We start from the raw sequence: 26,963 nt of genomic DNA, 5'->3' as shown, positions 1-26,963 counted from the left end.
ATTGGAAAGGTCCCCGCCCCTGATGTCCCAATGTCACTCCCAGTGTCACCGGAGGGCTGCGGGATGGTTGAGGCACAGTGCAATGCAAATGCAAGGCACGCATCTCCCTGCAGGTGAGGGTCCCCTGGGAGGTCCCCCGGGATGGGCCAGCAGGTGGAGATGGCAGGTGCAAGCTTGAGAAAAGAAGAGACATTGGAAGGAGACTAGTCTTTCTTCACTCTTTACTGTGTAAAAATAAACTCAACAATTCATGTTGTTTCAGCAAGAAAATGAAAATTAAAAAAAAAGAAAGCAAGAATACCAGTAGAAATAGTGCATTTCCAGAATTGCTGATGGGAGGTGGCAGGTCCCATGGTTTTGACCCATTTGATACCCAAAAGGCTGCAGATCATATGAAAAATGTACAGCTTTGGTTAGCAAATAATGAAAAAGTAAGATACGTCGATTTTCTTTCATATTATACAGTATATACATTATAACAATATCAACCATAGGGGGGTTGGTTTGTGGTTGTTGTGTTTTTCTCTTTTCTTTTCTTTTGGCAAATAAGACAAAATTGGGACTTGAAGTATTGGGCTTTGTTTCTCCTCAATGACTTGTTCCCCTTCAGCAAATTGCACTTCAGTCCCCTGTGCAGGGAAGCAATACATTTCCTGTCATTCGTTGAATAAATTTATACATTGTGTTTTAAGAGATGAAACCATGGCTGCTTCAAGCCACATTTTGGTTGCCATAAGATTACAAAGGATTCTATTCTCTTAATGTTAATAATACGTAACCCTAGTTTCTTCTACCAGAGTTGGAACTGATAATCAAGTCCTCAACGCGTTCCACTTAACAAGTCAGCTCCGAGACAAAAGGTCCACCGCCAATGACCAAGCTTACATCCTGGTCCCCAATACGCCTTTGAGAACAGGTGGCCCCTCTTTGGAGCTCATTGGAATGACTGGGAACCTCATGCCAGCCTCTCCCCTCCCCTTCACTGCCCACAAGACACCCCCTTGGTCTCAGGTCCCAGGGCTGGTGACAAAGTGATCTTTGCAGTCTTAGAAAACAAACTGGGAATCTACAAAAGGAAAAGAAAGCATACAAAATGTGTCTCTTTCTTCCAAAATACAAGCTTTGAGTCCTATGTTTTGGTGGAGCCTGAAAGTATTTTCAAGGGAGATATAGGTTGAGTTAATTTATAGGTTTGTCCTTTTCTTTCATAAAAATACTCTTGTTTGGTAATAAACTTTTTCTTCTACAGTAAGAGAAATAATACTGTGTTATCAAAAGCAAGAAGGCTTACAATTCAAGTGGGATCTAAGCCCCCGAGGGCCCGGAGAGCCTGTCGGCAGCTCTCCCACCTCAAGACGCCCAGGGAGCTGTGGGACACCAGCTCGGCAAAGCAAACACTGTCGAGACAGCGCTTTTTTATCTTCTTGTTTTATAAAATGGCTTACCTGAGATAGGCATGTATTATTCAGTGCAAGAGGGAACATCAATCAGATTAAGGAGAAGATGGAAACTATGTGGATTCGATTTGTGGCTGTGTCATCTACCTTTCTCGGGGCCAGCAAAGTGCCAAGTGTTAACACAGTGAGGGAGTCGAGGGGCTTGGCACAGGCTCCAGTTAGGGGCAGAGGGGGGAGCTAAATGTCAGCTTCTGCCCCTGGCACATGGGTGCATCAGGGGAGGGAGTGAGGAAGGTGAATGGGTCGGGAGGCGGAAGGGACACAGGCATAAGCATCTGGGATATGCTCTGCCCATCTCTAGTCAGGGCAGAGGATGGCTTGTGGTCCTGAACGGACAGCTCCCACCGCGCCCGCGCTGGGCAGAAGGTGGTCTGGGGTCCGGTAGGTCGGCAGGGGCTGGTGGGAGGTGCTGACAGGAGAGCACCTAGCACGCTGTGGGCCTTGCCTACGCAACAGCTCCAAGATGGCTGAAGTGAGGGGTGGGGCCGATCTGGTGTGGAGGGGTGACTCCAAGCTCTCGCTCTCTCCCAATCATGGGTGTTGTTTAGGCTTGTTCTCAACCTACACGTTAAAAATACTTCTTGGTGTGTTTAGGGAGTGGGGAGGGGGAGAGGGAAATTGATCTCTCTCTCTTGACCTCCTCCGACACTTGTTTTCCCAGCCATTTTCAGTGGCTACATAGTCACAGAACAATGAGTGGCACTTGGCACACAACACAGAACCAGAGAAGTCCATGCAGGCAGGGGAACACACATCGAACTGAGGGAGCAAGGGACACGCCACCCCAAGGAACATGCAAACAGAGAAGATTCCTGCAGATCCAAAGATGCCACAACCCGACGGGCTCTGACAAAGCACAATGGTCTCAGAAAAAGCCACTGTTGAACCACAACACACAGCGCGGCGCCTGGACCACACCCTCTGAACGAGAGGGAGGCATTGCAGAACGGCGACTGGGTACCGTGCAGACACCCACATGGACACCGACACAGACACCAACACAGACACACACAGATGCACTAGGTTTCCAATACAACATGGACCTGCGTTTAAGGAGACAGGTGCCCCTGGAAGGAACAGAAGATGGAAGCACCTGCTTCTCCTGAAGAAATGTCTGCAGCTGTAGATGAGTCAGGCAGTGCAGTGGAATTTCTAGAAAGACTCGTCAGCCTTTTGCTAATTAGACTCCTGGTGACAAAGCCCAGGGTGCCCTCAGGGCTTTCGACCCCCAGATGGTGCGACAAAGAGGGAGATCCCCCTCCTCTGGGTATGATCCGTCTCAGCACGCCTCCTCTCTCTCACTCAGCACACATGCACACACACAGATACACACACGTACACACACACACACACACACTTTTCTCCCCGCCTCAGAAGGACTAGAAGGGAATGTACATGGTTACTTTACATGAAGAAAAAAAACGTCAAAGCTTCAGGACACTGGTCAGGTCTCAGTGTCACCAGCTGGTGACAGGCTGGGGCTGCTGCAGGACAGGAGCCCTGTCAGATGGGGGAGTGGCTTTCAGGCCCAGCCTGGCCATGCCCAGCTCCACATGAGGGGTCTCCAAAGGCCCTGGCCCCTGGGAGGACTTGCTGAGCCAACTCACCTGGCCCAGGTGTGTGGGAGAATATGGCTGTCAGAATTAGCACGGACCTTCCCATCAACTGGTCAGGTGCAAGTCTCACTGGCCCTGTGTGGATAGGTCTTAATCAGAGTATGGGCTTCCTTGTCTAAAATCTCCTCTCTTGAGCCGACCCACTGAAGCCTCTGGTCTCCCACTGCCAGAGGCAAAAGGAGAGGGACCTGGGGTCTGGGCTTCCTAGGCTGTGAGTGTGATGCTCCTTTCACAGGGGCACTGGTGTGGTGGCAGGACCAGTCAGAGACTGAAAGGGAGGAGAGGTGCGAGGAGGTGGGAGGCTGAGGGGCAGAGACGAGATCCTGGGCCAGAGCCAGCCAAGCTGGGCATTCAGGCCAGCCTCTGGGGTCCAGTGCTGCCCTCAGATGCCCCTGGCTGGGCACAGGCAGGGGATGGGGGAATTGCCCTGTCCTGAGGCCAGCCCCACCTCCTCTGCCCCCTCTGAGCACATGGTGCCATCCCAGGACACTGTCTGCCTTCGACTGGTCAGAGAGAATTCACTTCTATTACAAAATAGAAATTCTCTGTGGAGAGGTTTGCCCAGCCTTGAACAAACTGCTAAAAAGCATTTATTTTATCAACACAGTCATGCGCCACATAATGACGTTTCAGTCAACGACAAACAGCATATACAACGATGGTCCCATAAGATTAGTACCATAGAGCCTAGGTGTGTCATAGGCTATACCATCTAGGTTTGTGTAAGTGCACACTATGATGTTCACACGACGACGATATTGCCTAATGGCGCATCTCAGCACATATCGCCGTCATTAAGAGACGCATGACCGTAGCAGAGACATGTCACTCTGGAAAAGGTTTGCAAACAAAGACAAATGCGTTGCTGAAGAAGTTGCACCAGCCCCAAGGCACACAGGCAGCTAACAAAGTTGGCAGATACAGATATTCGACCAGTCGTGAGATTTCCCAAAGCCACAAAGAAAGAAGGAAATGAAATACCTCATCCTAAAAGAAAAGGCCTCCCCCTGAGACACACACTCAGAGACACACACACACACACACACACACACACACACACACACAAGTCCTCTCACCTACTTCTGCATTGTTCAAAATGTTGCAGCCGCCTGCATTAGCGGTGACGGGCCATGCCTGAGAAGCAGCATGGGGCTCCTAGTGAGAAGTGGGACCTCCTCAGGGACAGATGGGAGCCGGGCCTGCTTCTGTGCATGAGGACAAAACCAGGCTGTGTGCGTATGCGTGTGCGTGTGCACGTGTGCGAGGGCGACGGCCTTGAGTCATTCCTGGGGAAAGGGAGAGAAGAGACGACGATCATCACTGCACAAGCAGGGGGAGGTGGGCGGGGGCCGGGGGCTGACGGCCGGGAGGCTCAGCCAGGCCTGGAGCCTCAGTTGATCTGGCGACAGGCTTCGAATGTCCACTTGGTGGCTCCGCCGTAGATCTCAATGTGGGACTCAGACCAGGCGATGACGTTGCCAGAAAGGGCCTTGGTGCTGCAGGTGGCCAGGTTGTAGACCTCCCCAGGTGTCAGCTTGCGGTCCCAGATGTTGAAATGGGCGAGCTCACCCACGAATGCTTGAGTGGCATCAAATCCACCACCCAGAGTGTCCTTCAGAGAAAAGCAGAGGATGAGGGTGGAGGAGGTCATGGTGGGGGGGGGGGCATCCCCAGGGAGCAAGTCTCTGTGTCTCCTCCATCAGGGGCTCTCATATCCACCTCTAGGAACCATTTTGTCCCTTGTCTCTGGGTCTTCACCTATGCATCAGTTCCCCCCATGAAGGACCCAGGAAAAAGGATGATGTTAGCCACCTCTGCCCTGGACATAGAGCTTCTCCTGGAGGCAGCTGGACTCTGCCTCTCCTGCAGCCGGTCCCTCGGCCAGTGAGGGAGGGGTCAGCTGGGGCCATAGACAACCATGGGAGCATGGCTTTGGGGGAGCCTCTCCCACTTTCCCCACTTCTAGTCAAGGAACTCAGATGTCACTCTCTGCCAGCAACAGCCACCCAATGGGAACAGAAGACCTGGGACTCTCCTGCCTGCATCTCCCTCCCAGGTGCCCAATGGGAAACAAACCACTTCCAGGAAGTAAATTATGCATCACTAAAGGCCGAATTGGCCTTCCCATGCCAAACAAAGTGTTGCTGTCAGGATCGAAAGCACTGAGACCAAAGCCCCCTCCTGCCAGCATTTCCTGAATAGGCCCACTCAGAGCAGGGACTCCACCCAAACTGCTGCATAACTTGTTTCCCTCAGTCGCTCATCAGGGGAGACCACCTCCCTCTCCACTCCCTCCTCGCTCCCCCTCCCTCCCAATCCCCCAACTCTCCTTCCTCCTGCCTGGTCTCTGGTTCTGGAGCTCCTTCCCCCACAGCTGGCCTCCCCGCTTGCCGCCCCCATGGCCAGTACCTGCTCCTGGCCCAGCACCAGCACGCCTTGTGGCTTGATGGGATGATAGGGTGCCAGGTTCTCGCCATTGCCACCTTGGGTGCCATCCTGGTAGGCTTCCCAGACCCCATCCCGGGTGGTCCAGGTGATACAGATGTGGTGCCACTTCCCATCATTGATGACAAAGGGCAGTTTGGCCACCTGGGAAGGAGAATGATGCGCAGGACAGGATGGGTACAAGGGCACAGCTCAGGATGGATGATCACCACTAGTTAATTGCTCAGCTGCTATTCTTCCTATCGCCACATTCAAAATAAATATCAAGAGCCATTATTGAATTCTCGCAGCCCTGCCCCTCAGGACTTTATCATCTGTTGCCCCATCCATTGGTGGGTCACACAGGAAATGTGACGCTTTGTCAAGGAGGCCCTTAAGATCGATCTGAATGCACCATCTCCTCCCTCCTACTCGCCCTCCTCCCTCTTTGCTGCTCAACAAAACAGGCTCTGGGATGGAGGGAGCCATCCCTAGGGTTGCACTTCTCTGCTGCCTTCTGGCCTCGTCTCTCTCCTCCAACACCCCATCTCTCATTGCCAGATCCTCTGGGTCTACAACGGCCTGGTCTTTGCAGAGAATCTGAGAGACACCCGGGAAGATGGCACCATGCCTTTTAAAGCTCAGACCAGCCTCGGACCTGGGCTTTCACCCACCCTCTCATATTCCAGGCAGGGTGGATGGTGCAGCAGACAAAAGAACCCTCACACCCTTTTACCCCGGGCAAAATGAAACCCAGAAAGGCACAACATTTTCTGGGCAAGTCATCAAGAGCAAGGGCTTGGAACCGGATTCCCAGCCCAAGTTTTAGACATTTACTACCAACGCTGGCATAGAGACGAGGGAGTCTGAAAGCTGGCAGCTAATCCACGGCTGATGGAGGGCCAAGTGGAGAAGGGTTCCCTGGAGGGAAAAGGCTGTCCTTCCCCAAAGGGTCACTTGGATCTGGCCTCGTCCCAGGGATAGGGGTCAAGCAGGATAGATATGGACGCATGAAGAATCTCTAGGGGCACCTTTACCATCCCAGGGCCTGTGTGGTCCCCCAAATACGGAGGAGCAAAGCCAGTTCCCAGGCCAGTGGGGGAGGAGGGGTCCGGGTTTGATCTGCCGGATGGATTGGCCCCAGATGAGACCGCCTTTCTCTGTCCCCCACCCCGGGAGGCCCCTGTGTGGGAAGGATGCCCCTCCCCATTTCTCCTGGTCTTCACCCTCCACGTCCCTTAGTCCTGCCTGGCAGGTGCTCTTCCGGGGGGCCACAGCAGCATCCGAGGCCGTGTGTCCCATGCCACCGCAGACCTGCCCCAGCAGCCTACATGGACTGGGGCCCCAGGGGGGCCTCACCCAGCCATCCTGCAAGCCCAGATGGGTGGGGGCTCTACCTTGTCGTTGATGAGGATCTCCATGGGGTTGTTGCCCCACTCGATGAGGACCAGTTCGTTGGCCTGGCCGGGCACAGCATAGGAGAAGGGCGTGCCCACCCCCGGCGCAGCGCTGGACTTGAGCCACATGCACACGGTGAAGGCATACATCTCCGGCAGGCTCTTCTTCACCTTGGCGTACATGTAGTTGGTCCGTAACGGGAATGTGAGCTGGAACTTGTCTCCAGGGCGGTTGTCTTTCTGACCTGGGGAGGACAGGACACAGCCCTGACATCCGCACCTCTGTGAAGCCCTTGCCCCTGTCTGAAGCCCATTCAGCCCCCACCAAGCTCTGTCACACAGACAGAGCAGAGTCCATCTCCATTCCATAGATGCTGAGAGGGACGCTCAGCCAGGCCAAGTACCTTGTCCCAGGGCACAGAGCCAGGACAGAAAAAGCTGACCCAAGGTCCTCGCATCCCTGGTCTGGCTCCCACATGGCGCCGCCCCAGGGGAGGCTGGGATGGGAGTGGGAGGGACGCAGTGGGCTGTAAGCATCTGCACCTGGGCTCTGCCGTGGGTGGGTAGGGAACGGGTCAGTGCACATCCTGTAAATTGTCCCTTGAAGGTGTGGCCGCCCAGGAAGGCGATCTCCTCCCCACTCAGAAGGAGGCTAGCTCGCCTGAGAGCAGCCCCTTTGGGGGCCCAACCTGATTCCAGGATGCTGGCTGCTGACAGTGCTCAGAACCACTCTCTTCTCTAGGCTCTTCACCCAAGACAACCAGGCCCCTAGCGCCCGTCACACTTCCCTCGGTGCCAGGACACGCTGCAGCCCCTGGTCACTCATCTGACCCAGCCAACTAGCCCTGAGGACTCTGGCTATTTCTAGAATCCTATCCCCCCACAGGAGGGAAAGTCGTCCCTCTGAGGCTCTTCTGGAAAATCTGTCTGGAGCCCTGCAAAGAGGGCAGGACAGCAGGGAGGCAGGAAACATGCCCCAAGCCAGAGGCCCCCCAAGGTGACTGCTTTGAGGACTGTGCCACTCATTCTCAGGGCAAGCTTCCTGGGTGTTTCCTGAAAAATCAGGGTCCTGGCCCAACAGCCTCCCCATAGACGCAGCACCCGTTCATTGCCTGCCAGCAATGTCTCCAGGGAACGCTCACCTGCCCCCTCCCGACCCACACAGACACTGTGGCTGTGGCCCTGGGCATGGTGCGACTGACTCCAGGAAAACATTCCAACCCAGCAGAGGGAACGGGCACCAGGCTGGGAGCGGGGAACACACACACCCACCAGCCGGTGGCTGCACTTCCTCCATGTGCACTGGGGCCTGCCAGCCAGCCCAGCACTAAACCAGCCCCTCAGGCCAAGAATTATTTCTAGAAGGCATCCTGCTGGGCCAGTAACCTCCCCCTTCCTCTAAGCCAGGTGTCAGGAATAGAGCAGGGCTGGCCCCCTCAGCGCTCCCTCCCTCCACCTCAGGCTCTCAGTTCCCGGCTCCTGGAGCAGATCCAGCCCCTGGCCTCTCTAGGGGGTGTTTTTCATTTCCCCAATCTCCCCTCCTTCCCTCCCCCGTCCCTCCTTCCCCTGATCTGTTTTTCAGTTACATAACACGCCTTAAGATGGCACTGTTTAAATCCATCCGGCACATTTTGCGGTCGGAGAAGGGTCACGTGGCCCTGCTCTGAGCCCGGGTGCTCCCCCCCCCAGCCTTACAACCTTGTTTGGTTTCTGCGACTTCCAGGCTGAGCCACTCGAGCTCATCTGTGCACCCCACAGCACGATTGGGGCCCGCAGGAGTTGGCAACCTGGGAACCACAGGGCTCACGAGATGCTCCGGCAAGAGAAAACCACGGGCAGGGGGCTCAGGTTGGGGTGGGGAGAACCCAGAGGTCCCTAGAGGATGCCAGGGGCGCCAAGGAGCTGGGATGAAACCTGCTAGGAGCCCAAATCTACCAAGGATCAGTAGGACCCAGCCCAGGCCTGAACCCTGCTCTCTACTGGGCATGGGGACTGGCCAGAGGCAGGCTATTTCAGCCAGGGAGGGCTTGGGCCAGCCACAGCTACTGTGCAAAGTTACTGAAGATTAAACAAATCAGACATGGAAAAATCCTGTGAGTGTGAGTGTGTCTGGGGGCAGGGGCGAAGGACACCAGGTGATCCCTTCCTCCTCTTCTTCCCTTACACTGAGATGTCCAGAGCCCAGGACGGCCCAGCCCAGCCAGGAACATTGACTAGAAGCCCAGAACCTGGGGCCAGATTCGGGGGGGGGGGGGGGGGGCCAGAGGAGTGGAGGAGCTGCAGCCGCTCAGGGCCAGAGCTGAACTATGCAGGAAGCCAGGACCCCAGGCAGAGTCCCACTGGCGGAGAGGGTGGAGGCAGCATGCTCCCCTCCATGCCCCTTACCTTTCTCCAGCTCGCTGATCCGCTGGTGTAGGGAGGTCAGGGCGCTCTCGATCTTGACCCTCTCCTCGGTGTCGTTCTTGGGGCCCCCCTTGCCTTCCTCCAGAGTGTTCACCCGAGACAGCACCTGCCTCTCCAGGTCATCGATCTTGCTCTGCAGCAGATCCTTGAGGCTGTTGGTCTGGCTGGAGGAATTGAGCCGGCTGTACTGCTGCGGGGGTGCAAGGGCGGGGGGGAAACCACAGCGTTACGCGCAGAGCTGGGACCGTGCCGGGAGGAGGCCCGCGGCGCGGTCCCCTCAGGGCGACTGCGGGGGCGGCCTGGCGGGGAGCTCGGGCGAGCGGCCGTCCGTGGGGCCCGCCAGGCTCGGGGCGGCCCCAGCGGGGCAGGAGTGCCGGGTCGAGGCGGGGGTGAGGGGTGTCGGGCCGGGCCAGTAATGGGGGAGGGCAGAGGGACGCGAGAGCCCGAAGGGGAAGCGCGGCGCGCGCGGACCTCAAGGTTCTCCAGGCGGGTTTTGAGCGACTGCAAAGTTTGCCCGAGTTGGCTGAGCGTCTCGGCGGCCGGCGTCCGGGACAGGTCTCCCATGGTGTTCTTGCCGGAGCCGGGCTGCTTGCGGCCGCCGCCCGTCCGGGCCTCGCCGGCGCCCGCGTCCAGCGTGCTCTGGCTCTCGCAGCGGCCCAGCTTGGTGGTCAGCTCGCGGATGGTCTCCTTCTGGCTCAGGATGGTCTCCTTCTGCTGCAGCACGGTCTCGCGGAGCTGCAGCACGTTGCTCCGGAGCTCCTCGGCGCCGCCGGCGGCCACGGACGCGGCGCACATGTCGGCGTCCACGGGTACCGAGGTGCAGATGAAGCGCGTCGGCCCGAAATCCTGGGCCCCGCTGCCCAGGAGGCAGAGGGCGAGCAGCGCACAGGTGCGCGCGGCGCGGCCGGCCGGCATGGCTGCGGGCGCTGGGACCGGGCGCTCCGGGCCCGGCTCGGCTCGGCTGGGGCTCGGCTTGGCCGGGGCTCGGCTGGGGCTCGGCTGGGGCTCGGCGGGCGGCCCGCACTCTGGGCGCCGCGCTGCTCGGCCGCGCAGTCCTCACCGCCGCGCTGTCCGGCCCCCACTGCCGCCTGCGCTGCGGAGCCCGCGCCTTTTATGCCACCGCGGGAGGGGCCTCGGCGCTGCCGACGTCAGCGGGGGAGGAATCCCGCTTTAATTGTCTGCGGCCCGGGCCCGCGGCGCGGCTGGGGGAGCATGGGCGCGCGGTGGGGCAGCCTCCTTCTGTTCCCTCCCCCCACCCCTGGCAGAGCCTCCGTCTTCCGCCTAATCCCCCCACCGGCCTGCCCCCTCCCGGGGTAGGGGGCCAGGTCGCGGCCTCAGGCTCGAGGATGGGCCACCTGCATGATGTCCCCAAATCGCCTTTGGGTCTCCGTCTGGGCGGGTGGGAGGCCACGACAGACCCGAGAGACGGAATTCAGCTCAACTCGCTTGGCTGCACTGAACACCCTCGGGGCCCGGGCCGGGGGCGTTGGAGGCCCAGCCGGGTCTCCAAGGACCCCAATCGTCGACCCCCGCGTGCCGGGGGCACAGAGCCTCATGGCGCTGCTAAGTCAGGAGAGGGGGTCGCGGGGCCTCTCGACGTCTCTGAGATGTCCGTGCGGAGTTGAAAAGCCGCTATACACCCCAGCTCTGGGGACTTCCCCATGACCTCGTTCCTGGCTCTCCTGCGCCCCCCTACCCCACGCCAGCTCCGGGGCTTTGGGGACCCGGCAACATCCCCAGGGAATGACAGCCCCCACCCCGTGAAGGCGGGGCGAGCGGGCACTTCTCGGAGGCGACCCCAGCGGATCGAGCCTTTCCTGCCAAGAGGGCCGCCGGATTCCGGGCAGATGGCGCCGCCCGGGCTGGACGCTCCTTGAAGCCCCTGGAGAGGCGGGCCCCGCGGGCGGACCCTTCCGCGCTCCCTGAGTGCCTTCCCATCTCTGAGGCCTTAGGGCACGCCTGTGTGTGTCCGGGTGCGTGTCTGGGTGCATTCGTGGGTGTCCATGTCTGTGTGTGCGTGTGTGTGTGTCCGCGTGTGCATGTTGGGCTTTCTGTACCCCATGTGCAGCGTGGCAGATGAGGAGGCGTCCTGGACCTTGGGACGGGGGGCACGTCGCACCTGCGGAGATCCACACGATGGCCCTTTACTCTGGTCACCCCCACGCACATTCACACCTGTTTTCTGGGCAGCTGCGCCACGGGGCTCGGCTCCCCGATCCGCGTCCGGGTTCCGGCGCCCGGTTTGGGGACACCAGAGCAGAGCCAGAGCCGCTGCCCTGCCCGGGCCCGTCAGAGCCAAAGGCGCTTCGGGAGTCTCCCATTCCAAGCTCCGCTGTACGGAGGAGGAAACAGGCGCCAAGACTCCCGAGGTCCGGCTCGCGGTGACCCGGCTCGCGTGTCCTAGAGTCGCGGTGAGGGCAGCCCCGCTGACACCCCGGACCCACACCCCGAGCCCTTCATTCCGCAGCCTCCGACTGGGCGCTGCGATGGCCGGCCGGCAGCCCCCAGCCCGGAGGGACCCATAGGCAGCTCCTGGGGGCGGGGCCTGGGCTCCCACCGCGCGGGAGGGGGCGGAAGCCAGCTCTGTTGAGACCTTTTTGAGAACTCATGATCTCCCCTTTCCTCTCCGCGGCCTCCTCCCGCCCTCTGCCCGAGGGCTCCCCGCCGCCTGCTTTCGTTGGGCGGCTCAGCCTTGGACGCTCTCCGAGCCCGAGGCTGCGAGCCGGCGCTGCCCCTCCGCGTCCCGCGCGTGCTTTGGCCGCCGCTTCCCGGCGCCAGAGGGACCCCGCGGCCCGCACGCGATTGTCCTGGGCTCCGCGCGCCGCGGCCGGTGGTGTGTGTGGGGTTCCCGCTCCCGACGGCCTCGCGTGCCCACCACGGAGCACCGAGGCCCGCCCCACACCGCGGGAGGGGGCTAGCCACGAGCGTCCCACGCAGTCTTGCGCTCCGAGCGCCCCAGGCCAGAACGCGACTCCGGAGAAATCACCTGCGCGAGGGGCGCGACGGCTTCTGCCTTCAACTCCCAACCCGAGACCCAGTGGGGGTCCCCTCCCGCCCCAGGGCTGCGTCTAGTCGGAGGCGATTCCCCGCGGGGTTCTGGAGGCGAAGCTATCCGGGGCGGAGAGGGAGGGTGCGCCAAAGAGAGCGCGTGGGTGCGAGAGAGGAGACCCGCCGGGCCCCCGCAGGCTGGTGGACCGAACAGGGATCTTTGGCCCCGCCTTGCGTCCTGTGCCCCAGGAGCGGCGAGGGTCTGCCCGCGCGCAAGGCGGGGACCCGGGCTTTTACCGCCAGGGGAGGAGACCTCAGCGGCTTGGCACCACGGCTCTTGGGCACTGAGGAGCAGGCCACCCCTCCACAGAGGATGGAATCGACGGTGTCAGAAGGGGAGGAGGGGCCCTGGGGCGGCGGGATCCGACTGTGGAGCCCCGAGGGGAGCAGACGGCAGTCAAGAGGCTGGGACCCTTTGGTCCAGCAGGCGACCTCTGCGGAGCGCTCCGTCTGCCAGAAGGCGCCACACGGGACCCTCGTCCAGACAAGTGGGGTCTCTGCCCAGACAGGCGGAGGGCTAGACTCCTGCATCCTTCTGTCTTCTTTAAATCCTTTTACCTGGACTCAGGTCCCTGAGCAGGTGGACATTCAGTCCTGGTCGTGTTTGGGCTTCCTCTCCCTCCCCACTGTTGGGGAGGTATCTGGGAGTGGGCGGGCTGGGGAAAGGACTGAAGCGCTGCCCTGCCCCAAACCCTCAGGGGAGGAACCTCAAGATGCCTAGCTACCTCGCCAGAAGGTTGGGGGATGAAGAGGCGCCGTCATATATGGACACCGGTTTCTCCTGGCCTGGCCTGGGTCCCATGCCCCAGAACTGGGACGGGGTGGGGAGGAAGGGTTGAAAACACTAGCACCTGGAGGTATTCCCGCCTTATGGATGCAACAGATGTAGATAACTTCAAATGTGTAGATAATAGTAAAAAGTAATAAAAGTAGTCAGGAGGTGATGAGTTCTGAGTATGCATTACCTTTGTTAATATAATTTATTTAATTGTAAGTTTGTATAATTGAAATTTTAATGGTGGCTGTGTTGAACAATCAGTTTGCAAATTCCTGAAAATGTAGCAAACAGCTGGTGCGAGCCAGCTGGGCACACCACTGGTGGAAAAGGATGGAGAGGCCTTGAGAGGTCAGACTCGGGGTAGGGGGGGCCCTCAGTGTAGGGAAGGCAAAGAGGATGGGTGGGGTGGGGAAGTGTGGCCCAACCACCCAGGTTGTGGCCAGCGTGGTAAAGGTGAGTGGCATAAAGGCTAAACAGGTGGGTTGGGCAGTATTTTGAGGATGTCAGTGGCGGTTGAGGGTCTTTACCCAGTGACAGTAGAAGCCCACCCAGGGAATGTGCTCGAGCCCGGTGCTGTGCGCAGGACCCTCACTCATCCTGTGGTGTCTCCTGGGCCTGTCCTCTTCCAGGGCCAAGGCCACAGCTGGTCTAGAACCTTCACCTAAGCAGGAAACAGCTCCCCTTGGGGTGGGCACAGGGAGGCACTGGGAGGATCTGAGAGGACCCAAGAGGATCTGGGAAGACCTTGGAGGATCGAGAGGATCTGGGAGGACACTGGGAGGAACTGAGAGGATCTGGGAAGATCTAGAAGGGCACTGGGAGGATCAGAAAGGATCTGGGAGGACCTGGGAGGATCTGGGACTACCCAGGAGGATCTGGGAGAAACTGAGAGGAACTGGGAGGATCTGGGAGAATTTGGGAAGAACTGGGAGGATCTGAAAAGACACTGGGAGGATCTGGGAGGACCTGAGAAGACACTAGACGGGGGCACAGGGCCCACCCACTGCTTGACTCTGAGCCCACCCAGAAAGCATCCACCCTGCCTTTTGAAATAGCTACCCCTGCAGGGGGAGGTCGGGAAGCAGATGGGCAAGATGGGCAAGCTGTGGGACCCCTGCCTGGGAAGAGAAGGCACAAGTCCTCCTGGATCTGGCTCTGGAACACGGTGGGCACCTCGGTCAAGGCCATGTGGCTCTGGAGGGTACACTGTGGGCCCCACGGGTGAGCGGCATCTCACCGAGCCTGGTAGGTCACTTTGCAGTGAGGTAGGTGGCTGGCGGTTCAGAATGTGGGCACACTTCCTGCCACGTCTAAGTCATGTTTGGTGTTGTTTCAGTTTTCAGCAACCCCTCAGCGCTGGTCAAGCTGTTTCTCCATCTGGGTGCTGCTTTCGTGGGGGCGACAGTCCATCAGGCTGTCCGGGTGTGATTTGTGCACTTTCCTACATGTGGTTACACACCTCACGGAAGGTGTGGGGAGGGGAGCACACACAGCTTGTCCCTGGAGCTGAGGAGATGGGCTTCTGGCCCCACCAGGTGAGAAGCAACAGGGACCTCTGGCAGCCGAGCCCTCAGAACAGAGCCAAGCCGTGCCCCCATGTGAGACGACCCTGGACCCAAGGGGGTGGGTGTGGGGAGCACTGGCAGCAGCAAGCCCCACGGGGCTGAGGCCCCCTCTGCCTGGAGTGGCTCTCCTGACAGGTCCCGCTCACCCACGCTGGTGTGACAGGGGTGGATCCCACCCGAGCTGTCCCCTCTGCCCTCTTCTCGGCCACCCCTGCAGTAATAGCCCTACCTTACAGACAAGGCATTGTCCCTTTGCAGAGCCCTCTGTCCACGCTCATTCACTTGCCTCCTTTGAGGCACAGCCTGGCTACCGTCCTCGCTCCACAGATGAGGAAACCAACCGAGGGACGCCCAGAGAAGCCCACGGTCACACATTCATCCAGTGAAGGCAGAGCTGAGGGGCAAGTTCTGGCCTTCCTGCTCCTCATTAGCTTTCCCTCTGCCCAGCACAGGAGCCCCCACCACACATGGGAGAGAGCTCTCGGATGGCCGGGACTGGGTGGCAGAGGGGAGGCCCAAGGAGGGCCGGTGGCCCGTCCTGCCTATGCCCAGTCGTGGAGGCAGATCCGGCAGACCCGTGGGCCCCAGGCTGAGGAGCGTCTCACCTGCCGCCCTTGGAGAAGCCCGCTGCAGCATGGCATTTACAAACTCGCGTCTTCTGTGCAGGTACAACTAAACGTGCAGCGGCCGTGTGGGGTGGGCCGGGCAGGGGCAGCGGCCATTCGCCTTGGACAGCTAGGCTCCCCTGGGCCTCCAGACTCTCTGCTCCCAGCCAGGGGGCCCCACAGCGAGCCTGAGCCCTTCTGGCCTGAGTCCTTCCCTCCTCTGAACCAGCCGGGGCAGCTCCTGGCCCAGTCTGGCTGGGCACAGAGCCCTGGGGGGGTCTCCCTCCCGGTCCTGCCTGCCCTCCTCTGGACTGAGCCCAGCACTGGGGTCCCGGGTGGGGAACAGGTGCTCTTCAACTGATGATTTGCCGACCCCAATAGGTGAGTTTGTAGACACGAACGTGAGCCCTTCTTAAGAAGGCTTGTCTTGCTTTTCTCCAAGCAGGGCTTTCTGGCTCCGGGTGGAATTGTGGGCATTTAGTATAGTGTAAATATTCATAAAGTTTGCTCTCAGTTCAGCAAATATTTCCAGAGCATCTGCTGAGGCCAGACTGGGGGCCGGGGCCAGGGATGAATATAACACTGTTGTCCATCTCGGAGAGCACTCAGTCTAGCAGGCTAGACGGGTGTCAACGCACCTTTGGGGGGCACGTGAGCGCCCCAGGAACAGGAGACGCCCCAAGTCAGGGCAGGTGGGGGGGTGGGGTTCAGCAGTCAGGCAGGTCTCCTGAGAAGGTGATACCAGAGAGGGGTCTTGAAGAGTGAATGGGGAGGGAGGGCCGGCTTGAGCAATGCCGGGGTGATGAGGGGCGTGCCTGGAGGGAGAGGACATCTTTCACCTTTGAACAGTAAGGTGCAAAGCAGGAGGCAGGAAGAGGTGTGGGGGGAGTGAAGAGTGAGAAGGAGGGCTTGCGCACCAGGCTAGAAGCCAAGATTTCGTCCTGGTCCCGGTCGGCAAGGAGGCAGGGCCGCCGTCCTGCGTGTAGGAGGTTCTTTCCGGGAACACTTCCTCGAGGGGAACACGGTCCCAGAGGAGGACGGGCGGAGAGGCTGCTGCTGGAAGTGATGAGGGACGCGATGAAGGTTATGGCAGGAGCAGGGGAGAGAAAGACGGATTTGAGAACATTGGAGGGGATTAGATTGTCAGCCCTTGGTGAGGACTCGGGCGTGAGGCGGGAAGCAGAGAGAGGAAGCTGGGAAGGCTCCTGACTCGCCCAGCTTGGAGTGGGGGTGGTGAGGAAGGTGCGGAGGGAGGGAGAGACTACGAGTTCACCTTGGGACAAGTCTCGTTTGAAGTGCTCATCTGACAGGGGGAGATGAAAACAATGAGGGGCAGGTCCCCGAGCCCACCTCTTAGAAGACTCCCAACAGCACCCATGAGCCTGGTCCTGGGCTCAACCCAGCTGAAGGGGTCTGAGGTCTGGAGGGAGGTGGGGGCTGATGGAGCCCTGGGAGCGTCTTCAGGACGGTGGTTACAGCTGGTCAGTAGGGAGACCACCCAGGGAGAAGGCGGGGATAGGAGACGGTAGGGGAAAATGCCCCGGGACCCCAAAAATCAAAGGACTGTTCTGTTCAGATTTCTGATCTCTTCATTGAACAACACCAACGATGGGTACTAGTACTCTCAACCATTTGCATGGCGCTCTCCAGACTTCAAAGTGCTTTCTATCACTCTCTTCTTGCCCGCCCTCCCAACAACCAAGACAGTAAACACAGAAGCCAGGTCTGGAGTGGCCTTGGAGCCCAACCCCGAGAACCCCAGTTTGCACTCATTTTGTTCACTCCTCAAGCTCACGGCATCTGGCTGGTGCGGTGGGTGCCGGCGCTGCCAGCCCGCTGCGTCCTTGCACATCAATCTCGCCATCTGCCAAACGCCAGGAGAGGGCATATGAAACGTAAAATGAGTTGAGGCATAAAAGTGTTTCAGAATAAAAATGGTGTGTGTTGGCAAGGGATTCCAGTTATTACAAGGTCTGCGCCTGAATGCCATCGCTCAGACCGGGGAGGCGAGGGGCGTGGGTTCCTTCGGGCAGGGAGCACGCCTCTGGAGCCTCCCGCCCTGGGGACTGGCTGCCACAGAGAAGCCTCGGTGGACAGAGGCTGCAGGCTGCCAGGCGCCAGGAGGTCCCTGTGGCCCCCTGGGGGGCTTCCCTTGCACCAGGGGACACAGTGCGAATCAGCTCCTTCGTCCACTGAGTCTGACAGGTGTTTTCACACACATCACCTTGTCTGATCACGTAAGGAACCTGCAAAGAGGTGGTACCCTCCTGTTTTATTTCACCCGTTTTGGAGATGAGACAGTCGAGCCTCATTACGTTTTAGTGCCTTGGCCTACGCAGCACAACTAATTCCAGTAATGTGAGGTTTGGCCATCTCAGTTTCCATCTTGTTCGTTCATTCATTCATTCACTTGGCGAACATTCTTCCGGTACCTACTGGGGGCAGCCAGGAACTCTCCCAGACAGTATAGACACAAGAGCTTCTCCATTCATTTTTTTAAAAAGTCAATATTTAAAACTTTCTTGGTTTTAAGTTTCAATTTCATGCGCGTCTCTTGAAATGTTGGCATCTACAACCGTAGTTATATTATGATCTCTCTAAGATGGGGCGTGGCTGGGCCTGAAGAGTGTGCGTTGATTGAGTCACCTACGGTTTACCAGGGCAGGATTTCACGGTGGCTCACACACAGCCCCACGGCTTTCTGGGCCACCCCCACCCCGAATAACTGTGTCAGACAGACGAACCCTGTGTTTCGGGGGGAGGCATGTTGGGAGGGGAGGTGGTTCAGCACGATCTCTGGGGTCACAGAATCGGCCCCACCATACACCGGCTGCCGGACTCTGGGTGAGACGCGAGGATGACGTCAGATGGCACAGGGAGGCACCAGTGGAGGCCTGGCACGCAGCGAGCATGTGATCAGTGGCAGTGGTTGTTATTACGGTGATGTTCTTGTACTGTTGGCAGGGCTGGGCCAGGCCAGTGTAGGGGGTGGTCTCTGAGCCAGGAGGGGAGCCGACTGTCGAGCAGGAAGCAGGGCTGGGACTGCCCATCCACCTCCTTTTTGCACCAGGTTGAGTCTGAACCTCTCAGATCCTGCGGGGGGTGGGGATGTCGTGGGGATGAAGGGGGCGCTCGTGGGAAAGGAGACCTCCTCAAACACCCATTGTGTGTGTGTGTGAGAGAGAGAGACAGTGAGGAAATCTTAAACTGTTCATGTGACTGGGGAGAAAACAAAAGAATGAGGGAATGAAGCCCTCCTACGGAGATGGCTTGGGGTCACAAAGCTCCTTTTCTGGGAAGATTTTCATTTTCTGCTCTGCACAGGGACAGCCCAGTGTTCTGAGAGGCAGGGCTGTAGCAGGAAAGCACAGAAAAACTGGTCAGAGCCAGCCCTTGCCCTTCCATCCCACCCAACCTCAGGACCAGCTCCATTGGCTGTGTGACAGTCACTCAGGCAGGGTCCCCTGAGCCAGTCACAGCTCAGCCTTAGCTGTGACCATTCCAGCGCCTCTGAGAGGAGCCTGAGGAGCTCATCACCCCAGCTGACCTCCCAGGAAGGACCCTGCAGGCCACATGAAGCGTACATTGCGCTCCATGACCCCTCCTGGTCACCCCTAGCTCCATCTCCAGTGGGGTCAGTTTATTCGTTCCCGCCCGGCTGTTTACTCAGTGTGCCCTGGGCCAGGATGGTCCTGGGCACATGGGGTGTGCAGAGAGGAGAACCCATCCCCGACCTCCAGCAGGGGGAAATTGACCTCAATAAGGGATTCTCGCAAGTGTGAGGCACTGTGGCGGGGGGTGTATCGTCACCTCTGGGCCTCACATTTTACTGAGGCCACTGCTCTGTGTCAGGTCTGCACAGGCTGTGGGCAGCTCCCCACAGGGACAGCCAGGTGGCCCTTCACTTCCTTACGGCCCTGGGACTTCACCAGCAGGACCTCACCAGCAGGAATTTGCTCTGCACACTCATGTCCTCACCCAAGAAGTGGGGGTGTTGATGCTTATGAGGCCTTCCTGGACCAAAGGTGTAAAGAATTGATGGACAAGAACCTCTGTCCACCCCGAGGTGCGTGGTCCTGGGACGGCTCACAAGACTTCTTGGGAGGTCCTGCAGGCTTGCGCACCAGGTGCCCATGGCAGTGGTCAGCTCTGTTATTCACCTTGAGGTCCCTTTCCCTCCTGGACTGCTTCCAGATAAACCACCTCCCAGCCTCAGGCTCCACTCTCGGGGGAACCCAGCTAACTCAGGACGTCTGGGGAGCCCACGGCAGGGCCTGACCCAGGCTGGGGGTCAGGGAGGGCCTTCCCAAGGAAGTGACGCTTAGGCTGAGCTCTGAAGCAGGAGTGGGAGCTGTCCAGGCAAAAAGGGGGTCCAGGTGAGGAGAGGCAGCGTGAGTGAGGCCCTGCGGCAGCAAGGAGTCAGGGCGGCTGCAGCAGAGCTGGGGGAGCAGGGGGGCCATGGGGGTTGGCACTAAAGGGAGCAGACTGCGCTGGGGGCGGGCGAGCCACAGAAGGTTTTGGAGCAGGCGACTGTTTTAGCAAGGCTCTGCTGGCCACTCAGTGGAGAATGGAGCCAGTGCCGGCACCAGAGGAGGCGTGGGGACCAGTGAGGGGGCTGTCCTGGTGACCAGGTGGGAGGATGGCTGGGAACAAGGGTGGAGGTGCAGAGAACACCCAAAATTATACCATACGTGGAATCAGCGTCCACTCTTGTGAGTGACAGGGCTGACCGGCTGCTCTGGGTGATTTCTCCCAGACTCGGCAGACCTGTGTCCCCTGCATGGGCCTCTGACACAGACCTGCTGCCCCTCTTTCCTCTCCCTGGGTTAGTCTGGGGACAACCCCAACCCTTGTCTTTTGGGGCCTTTTCCCAGCTCAGCCAGCTGTCTCGTAACTGCTGCCCATTAAGCACCAGAGGGGAGGGAGAGCAGTGCTGTTTGTGCCTGTGGAAAGCCCCTTGGTGGCTGGCTGGGGGGCGGGGTTGGGGGGCATCGGGGGCTCGCAGGACAGAGACCTGGCCACTGGGAAGTCCACCTTCTGATGGCCAGTTTCAGGACACCTCACAACTGCCAACCCGTGGACTGGCCCCGGCTCAGTAAATGGCTGTCATCCCCAGGCAGGGAGCATCATTGCAGACCCCCAACAGGAGGTGCCCAGCCCTGCTTGCCGCCCCTTTATGTGAGGGGACACCACGGAGAGCGGGTGGCAGAGCTTGGGAGCCTGCCTCTAAGAAATTTGCTGCATTTTGCTGCAGCATCTGGCTTGTAGGCCCAAGTGCTCCCTGGCGAGGCCTCTCCATCCTCTGTCTCTGTCTCACATGCACACACATTCCCTCTCTTTGCTCTCTGTCCTTTTATCGTGGCTCGTACTGGTAGTATTTGGGTCTGTGAAGTCACGGCTTCCTCCCGTGACTGCCGTTTCTAGCTGGCAATAATGAAAAGGGCCCGTTTTACACTCACTGGGCCCCAGCAGCACTACAGAGACACAGATGCCTTCATTGCAAATAATTAATTTGGTTCCATATTGCATAACATCCTAAAAAGCTTTCTGGGGCGAGCTCCCACCGGCCGGACACTGTGATCTCATCAATATTGCATCGTGTCGGGCACTACTGTTATGCGGTTTCATTAAAAATTTAATTTGTGGTTTAAATCTGCAGTGTTCCCTTTAAAAGGATGACGGAGGATGCAAAGGGAGCGACAGGCTTGGGGCTGAGGGGTGCGCAGATCTGGGGGAGGGGGAATCCCAGGCCCCGGGGGAGGGAGGGGGCCTTCCCAGGGCAGGAGCAGCGGCCCCTCTCTGATTGGCCAGCTGGCTGCCTGCCGCCCGCCTGGCCGCTGCTCCTGATGCTGGAGGGAGGGTGATTGGACCATTCATAGAAAATGTTTCTCCGAAGCTTGTGCTGTTTTCCCATTCCGTCAGCCACGGGGAGAGGGGAGCTCCCGGGAACCCAGACAGTGGAGGAGGGTTGGGGTGGCGGTGGGGGCTTTCATCAGAGCCCCCATCCCCTGTGCCCCTCTAAAACCACCACACATGGCAGTTAAAACCAGAGCTGCAAACCCAGCCTGCACTCCTGGCTGTGTGGCCTCATGCAGGTTCCTCACCCTCTCTGAACATGGGTCACCTCACCACCCCATAAAGTCAGTGTGATGACCCCCAAGACAGTGAACCAAGGGTTTCCCAATTCAGCCTGTGTCACCGTCACCCCCATGGGGCCGTGGGACAGGTGCCCCCTGTGACAGGCTGGCAGTCCACGAGACCCCTGTTGGGAATCACTGGCACGTGAAAGTCCACTGTCAGTCCTATTTCTTCATCTGGACCTCACTCCCTCCCGGGATGGCTTACGAGATGCCACCATGGCTGCAGCTCACAGACCCCTCCCTGGGCTTTCTTCTCAAATGGGAGCATGTTGTTTCCAGACTGAGCCACTTGGGACTTCAGTTCTAGTGGGGGCAGGGGGAGAAATGAAGGGGGCCGGGAGGAATAACAGAGGGGGCCCGGGCCCTGGACAGCTTCATGATGTGGCCCGCGGCTGGCTCTGCCCCCGGGGTCTTCAGTGCCCGCAGGCCATGGCCAGGCCACCGATTGTCTCGGGAGGCAGGGTTTGTGCCTCCCCGGCTGCCTTCTGACATTGTTCCGGGGTGATGAAGTCCAGCCTCCCGGAGCCAGCTGGAGAGAGGACAGCTGCTCCAGCTGACTGATTTGCTGCTGTAGCACTGGCAGTTCACGCGGGTGCACCACCCGCCTGGGTGGGTGCCCTCCCCTCCCCCGCCCGGGCTTTCACCTGCCCGTGCACACAGGTCACTGCCACAAGTCCAGGACACGGACTCGGACACCGCTCACATCAGCACACGTGTCCGTGTCCACTCGCGGTGGGCACACAGCAAGTCCTCAGTGTCCCGAATGCCCACGCAGGGCACATGGCCACACACAGCCCCTCTCTGGAGAGAGACTTGCCTCAAAGACCCCGGGAGGGTCCGTTTCCCCAGGCGAGCTGTGGGCGCCACAGAGGCGAGAGCTGAGGTCTAAAGATCTGAGACTCACAGGCTCCCAAAGAAGAGGGGAGAGCCAGCCCTGGACCAGGCGGGGCCATTAAGGCCATTAAGGAAATAGAGCAAGGCAAAATTGTGGTTTTCAGAGAAGCTGTGAGCTTGGATGATGGTATGACAAGACCCATGGACTCACAGCTGGGCAGCTGGGGGCCATCCAGGGAAGGAGGACGTGCCATGGCCAGGGGGTCCATCCAGACAGAAAAGTGTGGCTGGGCATCGCCAGCCAGCAGAGAAGAAGGGCAGACAGTTCTTTTCTGGCAGGCCCAGCATGCATTTCAGAAAGCGCATGCTTATAACGGAGACAGCTTGGCTGGCTGCAGCCCCGGAAACAGACAGGACTTGGGCCCGTGGGTGAGGCTAGTTTCTTTGCCTGTTTCCCAGACACTCCCTGGTGCTGGCTTGAAGCATCCCCTAGACACTCCTGGGCAGCGTGAACGTGGTCGGGGGAGCCTGGCTGTGAGAGGCTCAGCTTCAGCATCACACCTGGACCAGAGCTGGATCCTCCACTTAGACGCTGTGTGTCCTCAGACAGGTGTCTTTATTTCTCTGGGCTGTGTTGAGGGTTAAGTTAGACCCTCAGGAAGGTGCCATCTGTGGAAGCACTTAGTAAACGGTGATCGTGACTGTTGTCTCTCCCTCCCTCCCTCAAGTGCTCACACACCAGTAGTAATACAAGAGAGAACAGTGTGAGCCACGGTGGTCCTGGGTTAGGGGCCCCCTCATGCCGAGTCAGGGAGAAGAAGGGAAAGTGGGTCTCTGAGCAGCACCCCAGGCTGGGCCCTTGCACAACAGTCCCCCCCCCCCATTTAATTTAAATTTAAAAGATTTGTATTTGTGGTAAAATATACATAACATAAAATTAACCATTTTAACCATTTTAAGCACAGTTCAAGGGCTAAGTATATTCACATGGCTGTGCAGCCATCACCACCATCCAGCTCCGGAAGTCTTTCCACCTTCTCAGACTGAAACTCTGTCCCCGTTAAACACTAACTCCACCTCCTCCTCCCCCAGCCGTGGAGACCACCGTTCTGCTTTCTGCCGCTATGGATTTGACCACGCTATGGACCTCACATAAGTGGAATCACACAGCATTTACCCTTTTGCGTCTGGCTGATTTCACTGAGCGTAACGTCCTCAAGGTCCATCCCTGTTGTAGCAGGTTTCAGGATTCCCCCCCCCCTTTTTTTTTTAACTTTTTAGTAAGATTATGATAGTTTACAACCTTGTGAGATTTCCATTGTACATTGATGTTAGTCATGTTGTAGGTACACCGCTTCACCCTTTGTGCCCTCCCCCACCCCCCTTTCCCCTGGTAACCACCAATCAGTTCTCTTTGTCTAAATGTTAACTTCCACCTATGAGTGGAGTCATACAGAGTTCATCTTTCTCTGTCTGGCTTATTTCACTTAACATAATACCCTCAACGTCCATCCATGTTGTTGTGAATGGGACGATTTTATCCTTTTTATGGCTGAGTAGTATTCCTTTGTATATATATACCATATCTTCTTTATCTAATCATCAGTTGATGGGCACTTAGGTTGGTTCCACGTCTTGGCTATTGTAAATAATGCTGTGATGAACATAGGGGTGCGTGGGACTTTTGGAATTGCTGATTTCAAGTTCTTTGGATAGATACCCAGTAGTGGGATGGCTGGGTCGTATGGTAGTTCTATTTTTAATTTTTTGAGGAATCTCCATACTGTTTTCCATAGTGGCTGCACCAGTTTGCATTCCCACCAGCAGGGTATGAGGGTACCTTTTTCTCCACAACCTCTCCAACATTTGTCACTTTTTGTTTTGGTTATTTTTGCCATTCTAACAGGTGTAAGGTGATCAGGATTCCCTTTTTATGGTTGAATAATATTCCATTGTGTGGATGGACCACATTGCGTGTGTCCACTCGCCTGACACGGACACTTGCATTGCTTTCTGCCTTTTGGCGATTGTGGATAATGCTGTTGTGAAGGTGGGTGTGCAGATATCTCCTCTAGATCCTGCTTTCCCTTCTTTTGGGGTTTATACTCTGAGGTGGGGTTGCTGGATCATGTGGTCCTCCTGTTACAAATGCAGAAACTGACGCTACACAAAGGAGCTCAAGGGTTTGCCAAGGGTCCCAGCCTCCTTGGTGGGAGAGCAGCACCCTCCAACCCAAGCCATGCTCCTCCCACCCCATTCCCAAGAGCCTATTCCCAGGCCTTCTAGAAGGCTCTGTGGAAGAAGTGAGGAACATCATTGCCATCATGAGTACTGGGCCAGGATGGCCAGTGGCCAGTTATCAACCAGCCTTGATTGAGTGTGATCACGTCCCAGGTGCTGGGAACACAGCTGTGAATGAGCCAGGCGATGTCTCCTGAGGGGAGAGACAGACCAGGAGCAAATTCAGCAAAGCCATAAGACAGCAGTAGGGCACACGGGGCTACAGGCTCCGGTCCCCTCTGCAACAGGGCCTGTCACCTGAGGCGCGAGTCAGGTGCCCTTTGCCTTTGGTGGCCCCCTCGGCTTCTGTCAGGCCTTGGGAGGGCCCATCCCCACTGTGGGAGGCCCAGGTGGCTCTCTGTGTCTTGATGAGGGGAACCAGCAGGAGAGGCCTTCTGCAGCTGTGCTCTCTGTCCCTGGGGCCTGCGCAGCTCTCGGGGGTCAGCAGAGCCGCCTCGCCTCGGCGAGATGCAGGCTCTGCCCTTCCCAGGGCTGGTCCTGTCCCACAGCGCAGTGGGCCTGGAGAGGCCAGAGGACCTGCTGAAAGGCCTCTTTAAGTTGTTCATCATACCCGAAGGCTCCCGGCTTCCCAGGGAACCCAGATGCAGACAAGCGGCATCGGTAATTGTCATCAGCGTGTTGGCCAAGCATTTCTATCTCCCACCTGGGGCAGCATCGCAGTCTGTCCCCTGTGGTTGGAGGCCTCCTGTGGTCACTTCAGGCCAGAGCATTTCAGACCCTCTGGGTCACTCTGTCTTTCCCCTCTGGCACCATGACTGGGTCCCTGAGCGACCAGGCTGAAGAGAGGCCTCCTGCTGACTTGCGGTGGACGTGTCTTGGGGGGGAACATGAAGGAAAACCTGTTGTCTGACACAACTGGTATCTTGGGGCTGCTTGTTCCTGCAGCACAACCTGGTGGCTGCCTCGGCCCCACCTGTCCCGAGTGATACAGTGGTCTGGGGGTCAGTTGTGCCCAGCTTCCAGGGTCCTGCACAAGCTTGGTTCTCCTGGCTTCTATTTCTTCTTCGAGGTAACCAATAACCTTCCAACAGCTTCCTTTTTTCCTTAAATTGACCCCAGTCAGTTTTTGCTCTTTGCAACCAACAGCCTAGCCTGGTGGAGGAGGCTATTGAAGCTTCTATCAACCCACGTATCACTGGGATGCGGGCCTGGCAACAGAGAGGGGTAGAGGGGGCTGGGTTTCAGAAACAAAATAAGGTCATAGAGAAAGAGGCGATGTGGCTGTGTGGTTGTGTGTGTGAACGTGCACGCATGCGTGTGTGTTGGGGAGAGCCCTACAGGAAGCTTCCTCTTCTTAAGGCCACGTGGCTTAACAGCCAAGCGCACAGCTTTGCACTCCCTGACCCCACCCCCAAGCCTGGGTTTGAATCCTGGCTGCACCCGTACCAGCTGTGGGTCCTTGCACAAATTAATCTCTCTGAAGGCACATCTCAATAAGCACATCTAAAATATCACGATAACAGTCCCATGGAATTGCTAGGAAGACGACAGGAAAGGAAATGTTTAAAGCTCCGGCACAGTGTCTAGGCATAACAGAGTCTCAATTCACTGTAATAGTACCGTCCATCAAGGTCAACCGTGGTGTGCAGCGGCTGTGACCCGCAGAGTCAAGCTGGGTCTTCTCCTTGTCATCTGCTCAGCCCTCAGCCCCACCTTCCACTTCCACCCTCCCCTCCACGAGGGAGCCTGGCTGTACCCCCCAGCCCACACTCTTGGATGCCGTTGTCCACAGAGCTGCACACTAGCTACGGGCTCTCGGCGTCTGTGCCCTCCGGGATTCCTCTGGTTGGGATCCTGGCTTCTCTTCATTGTTGTTAAAGTGTTTTGCTGCTGGGAAGCCTTGTGCCTCTCCACAGAGGGACATAAATAAAGGCAATCACTTGGCCATTAGGAAGTTTCGCATGGCGCGTCCACCCGAGCACCCTGGCATGCTGCATGGCAGCCCTCGCCAGCAAGCTCTGGGGGACGGGAGAGAAAGCTCTTGCGCCTTCCGTTTCTGGGTCAGGTACCTCCTGTTCTCTGGGCTGCCAGTGGGGTGGGGGTGAGCGTCGGCTGCGTGACCCCAGGATGGAGCACAGGAACTGTGGTGAGGCGGGCCAGAGGGTGACATCTCTGACGGCTGCTCTTCACAGCTTCCCTCCTCCCGCAGCTGGACATGGAGCGTGCACGTGGGGCACACAGCTTAGAACCCAGAGCTGGGGCTTGGGGGAGGGGTAGCACACCCTGGAGGTTGCAGGTGTGGGCTTTGGAGCCAGGCCAACCTTGAGGCAAGTCCTGGTCTGCGTGGTGTACCATCTGTGCCCTTGGGTGGGTCCCACCAACTGGCTAAGCCTTGGTCTGCTGTGTGTAGAATGGAGACAGCGCTGGTCTCCACTCCCAGGAGCCGGGCCCAGAG

At 58.1% G+C, this 26,963-nt stretch overlaps 1 protein-coding gene across 1 annotated transcript; it reads right to left on the bottom strand.

Annotated features, from left to right (window-relative positions):
- Positions 1 to 204: 204 nt before the first annotated feature.
- On the bottom strand, positions 205 to 10,386 carry NPTX1 (neuronal pentraxin 1). Its single transcript, XM_070559723.1, has 5 exons — positions 9,769 to 10,386; positions 9,280 to 9,487; positions 6,895 to 7,139; positions 5,483 to 5,662; positions 205 to 4,685 (listed from the first exon to the last, which is right to left on the bottom strand). Exons 1-5 carry the CDS (start codon positions 10,210 to 10,212, stop codon positions 4,464 to 4,466), a joined length of 1,299 nt encoding a protein of 432 aa, XP_070415824.1. The 5' UTR covers positions 10,213 to 10,386; the 3' UTR covers positions 205 to 4,463.
- Positions 10,387 to 26,963: the final 16,577 nt, after the last annotated feature.

This window comes from Equus przewalskii, chromosome 10 (assembly GCF_037783145.1).
Source record: "Equus przewalskii isolate Varuska chromosome 10, EquPr2, whole genome shotgun sequence".
Taxonomy (NCBI): Eukaryota; Metazoa; Chordata; class Mammalia; order Perissodactyla; family Equidae; genus Equus; species Equus przewalskii.
The sequence above is the reverse complement of the archived record's forward strand: the minus strand, read 5'-3'. Positions and strand labels throughout refer to the sequence as shown.

Coding starts and splice junctions, on each gene's coding strand:
- NPTX1 (XM_070559723.1), bottom strand. CDS start 10,212: ATGCCGGCCGGCCGCGCCGCGCGCACCTGTGCGCTGCTCGCCCTCTGC. Junction 7,140..9,279: donor GATCAGCGAGCTGGAGAAAG/GTAAGGGGCATG, acceptor TGTCCTCCCCAG/GTCAGAAAGACAACCGCCCT. Junction 4,686..5,482: donor TGGTGCTGGGCCAGGAGCAG/GTACTGGCCATG, acceptor TTTTCTCTGAAG/GACACTCTGGGTGGTGGATT.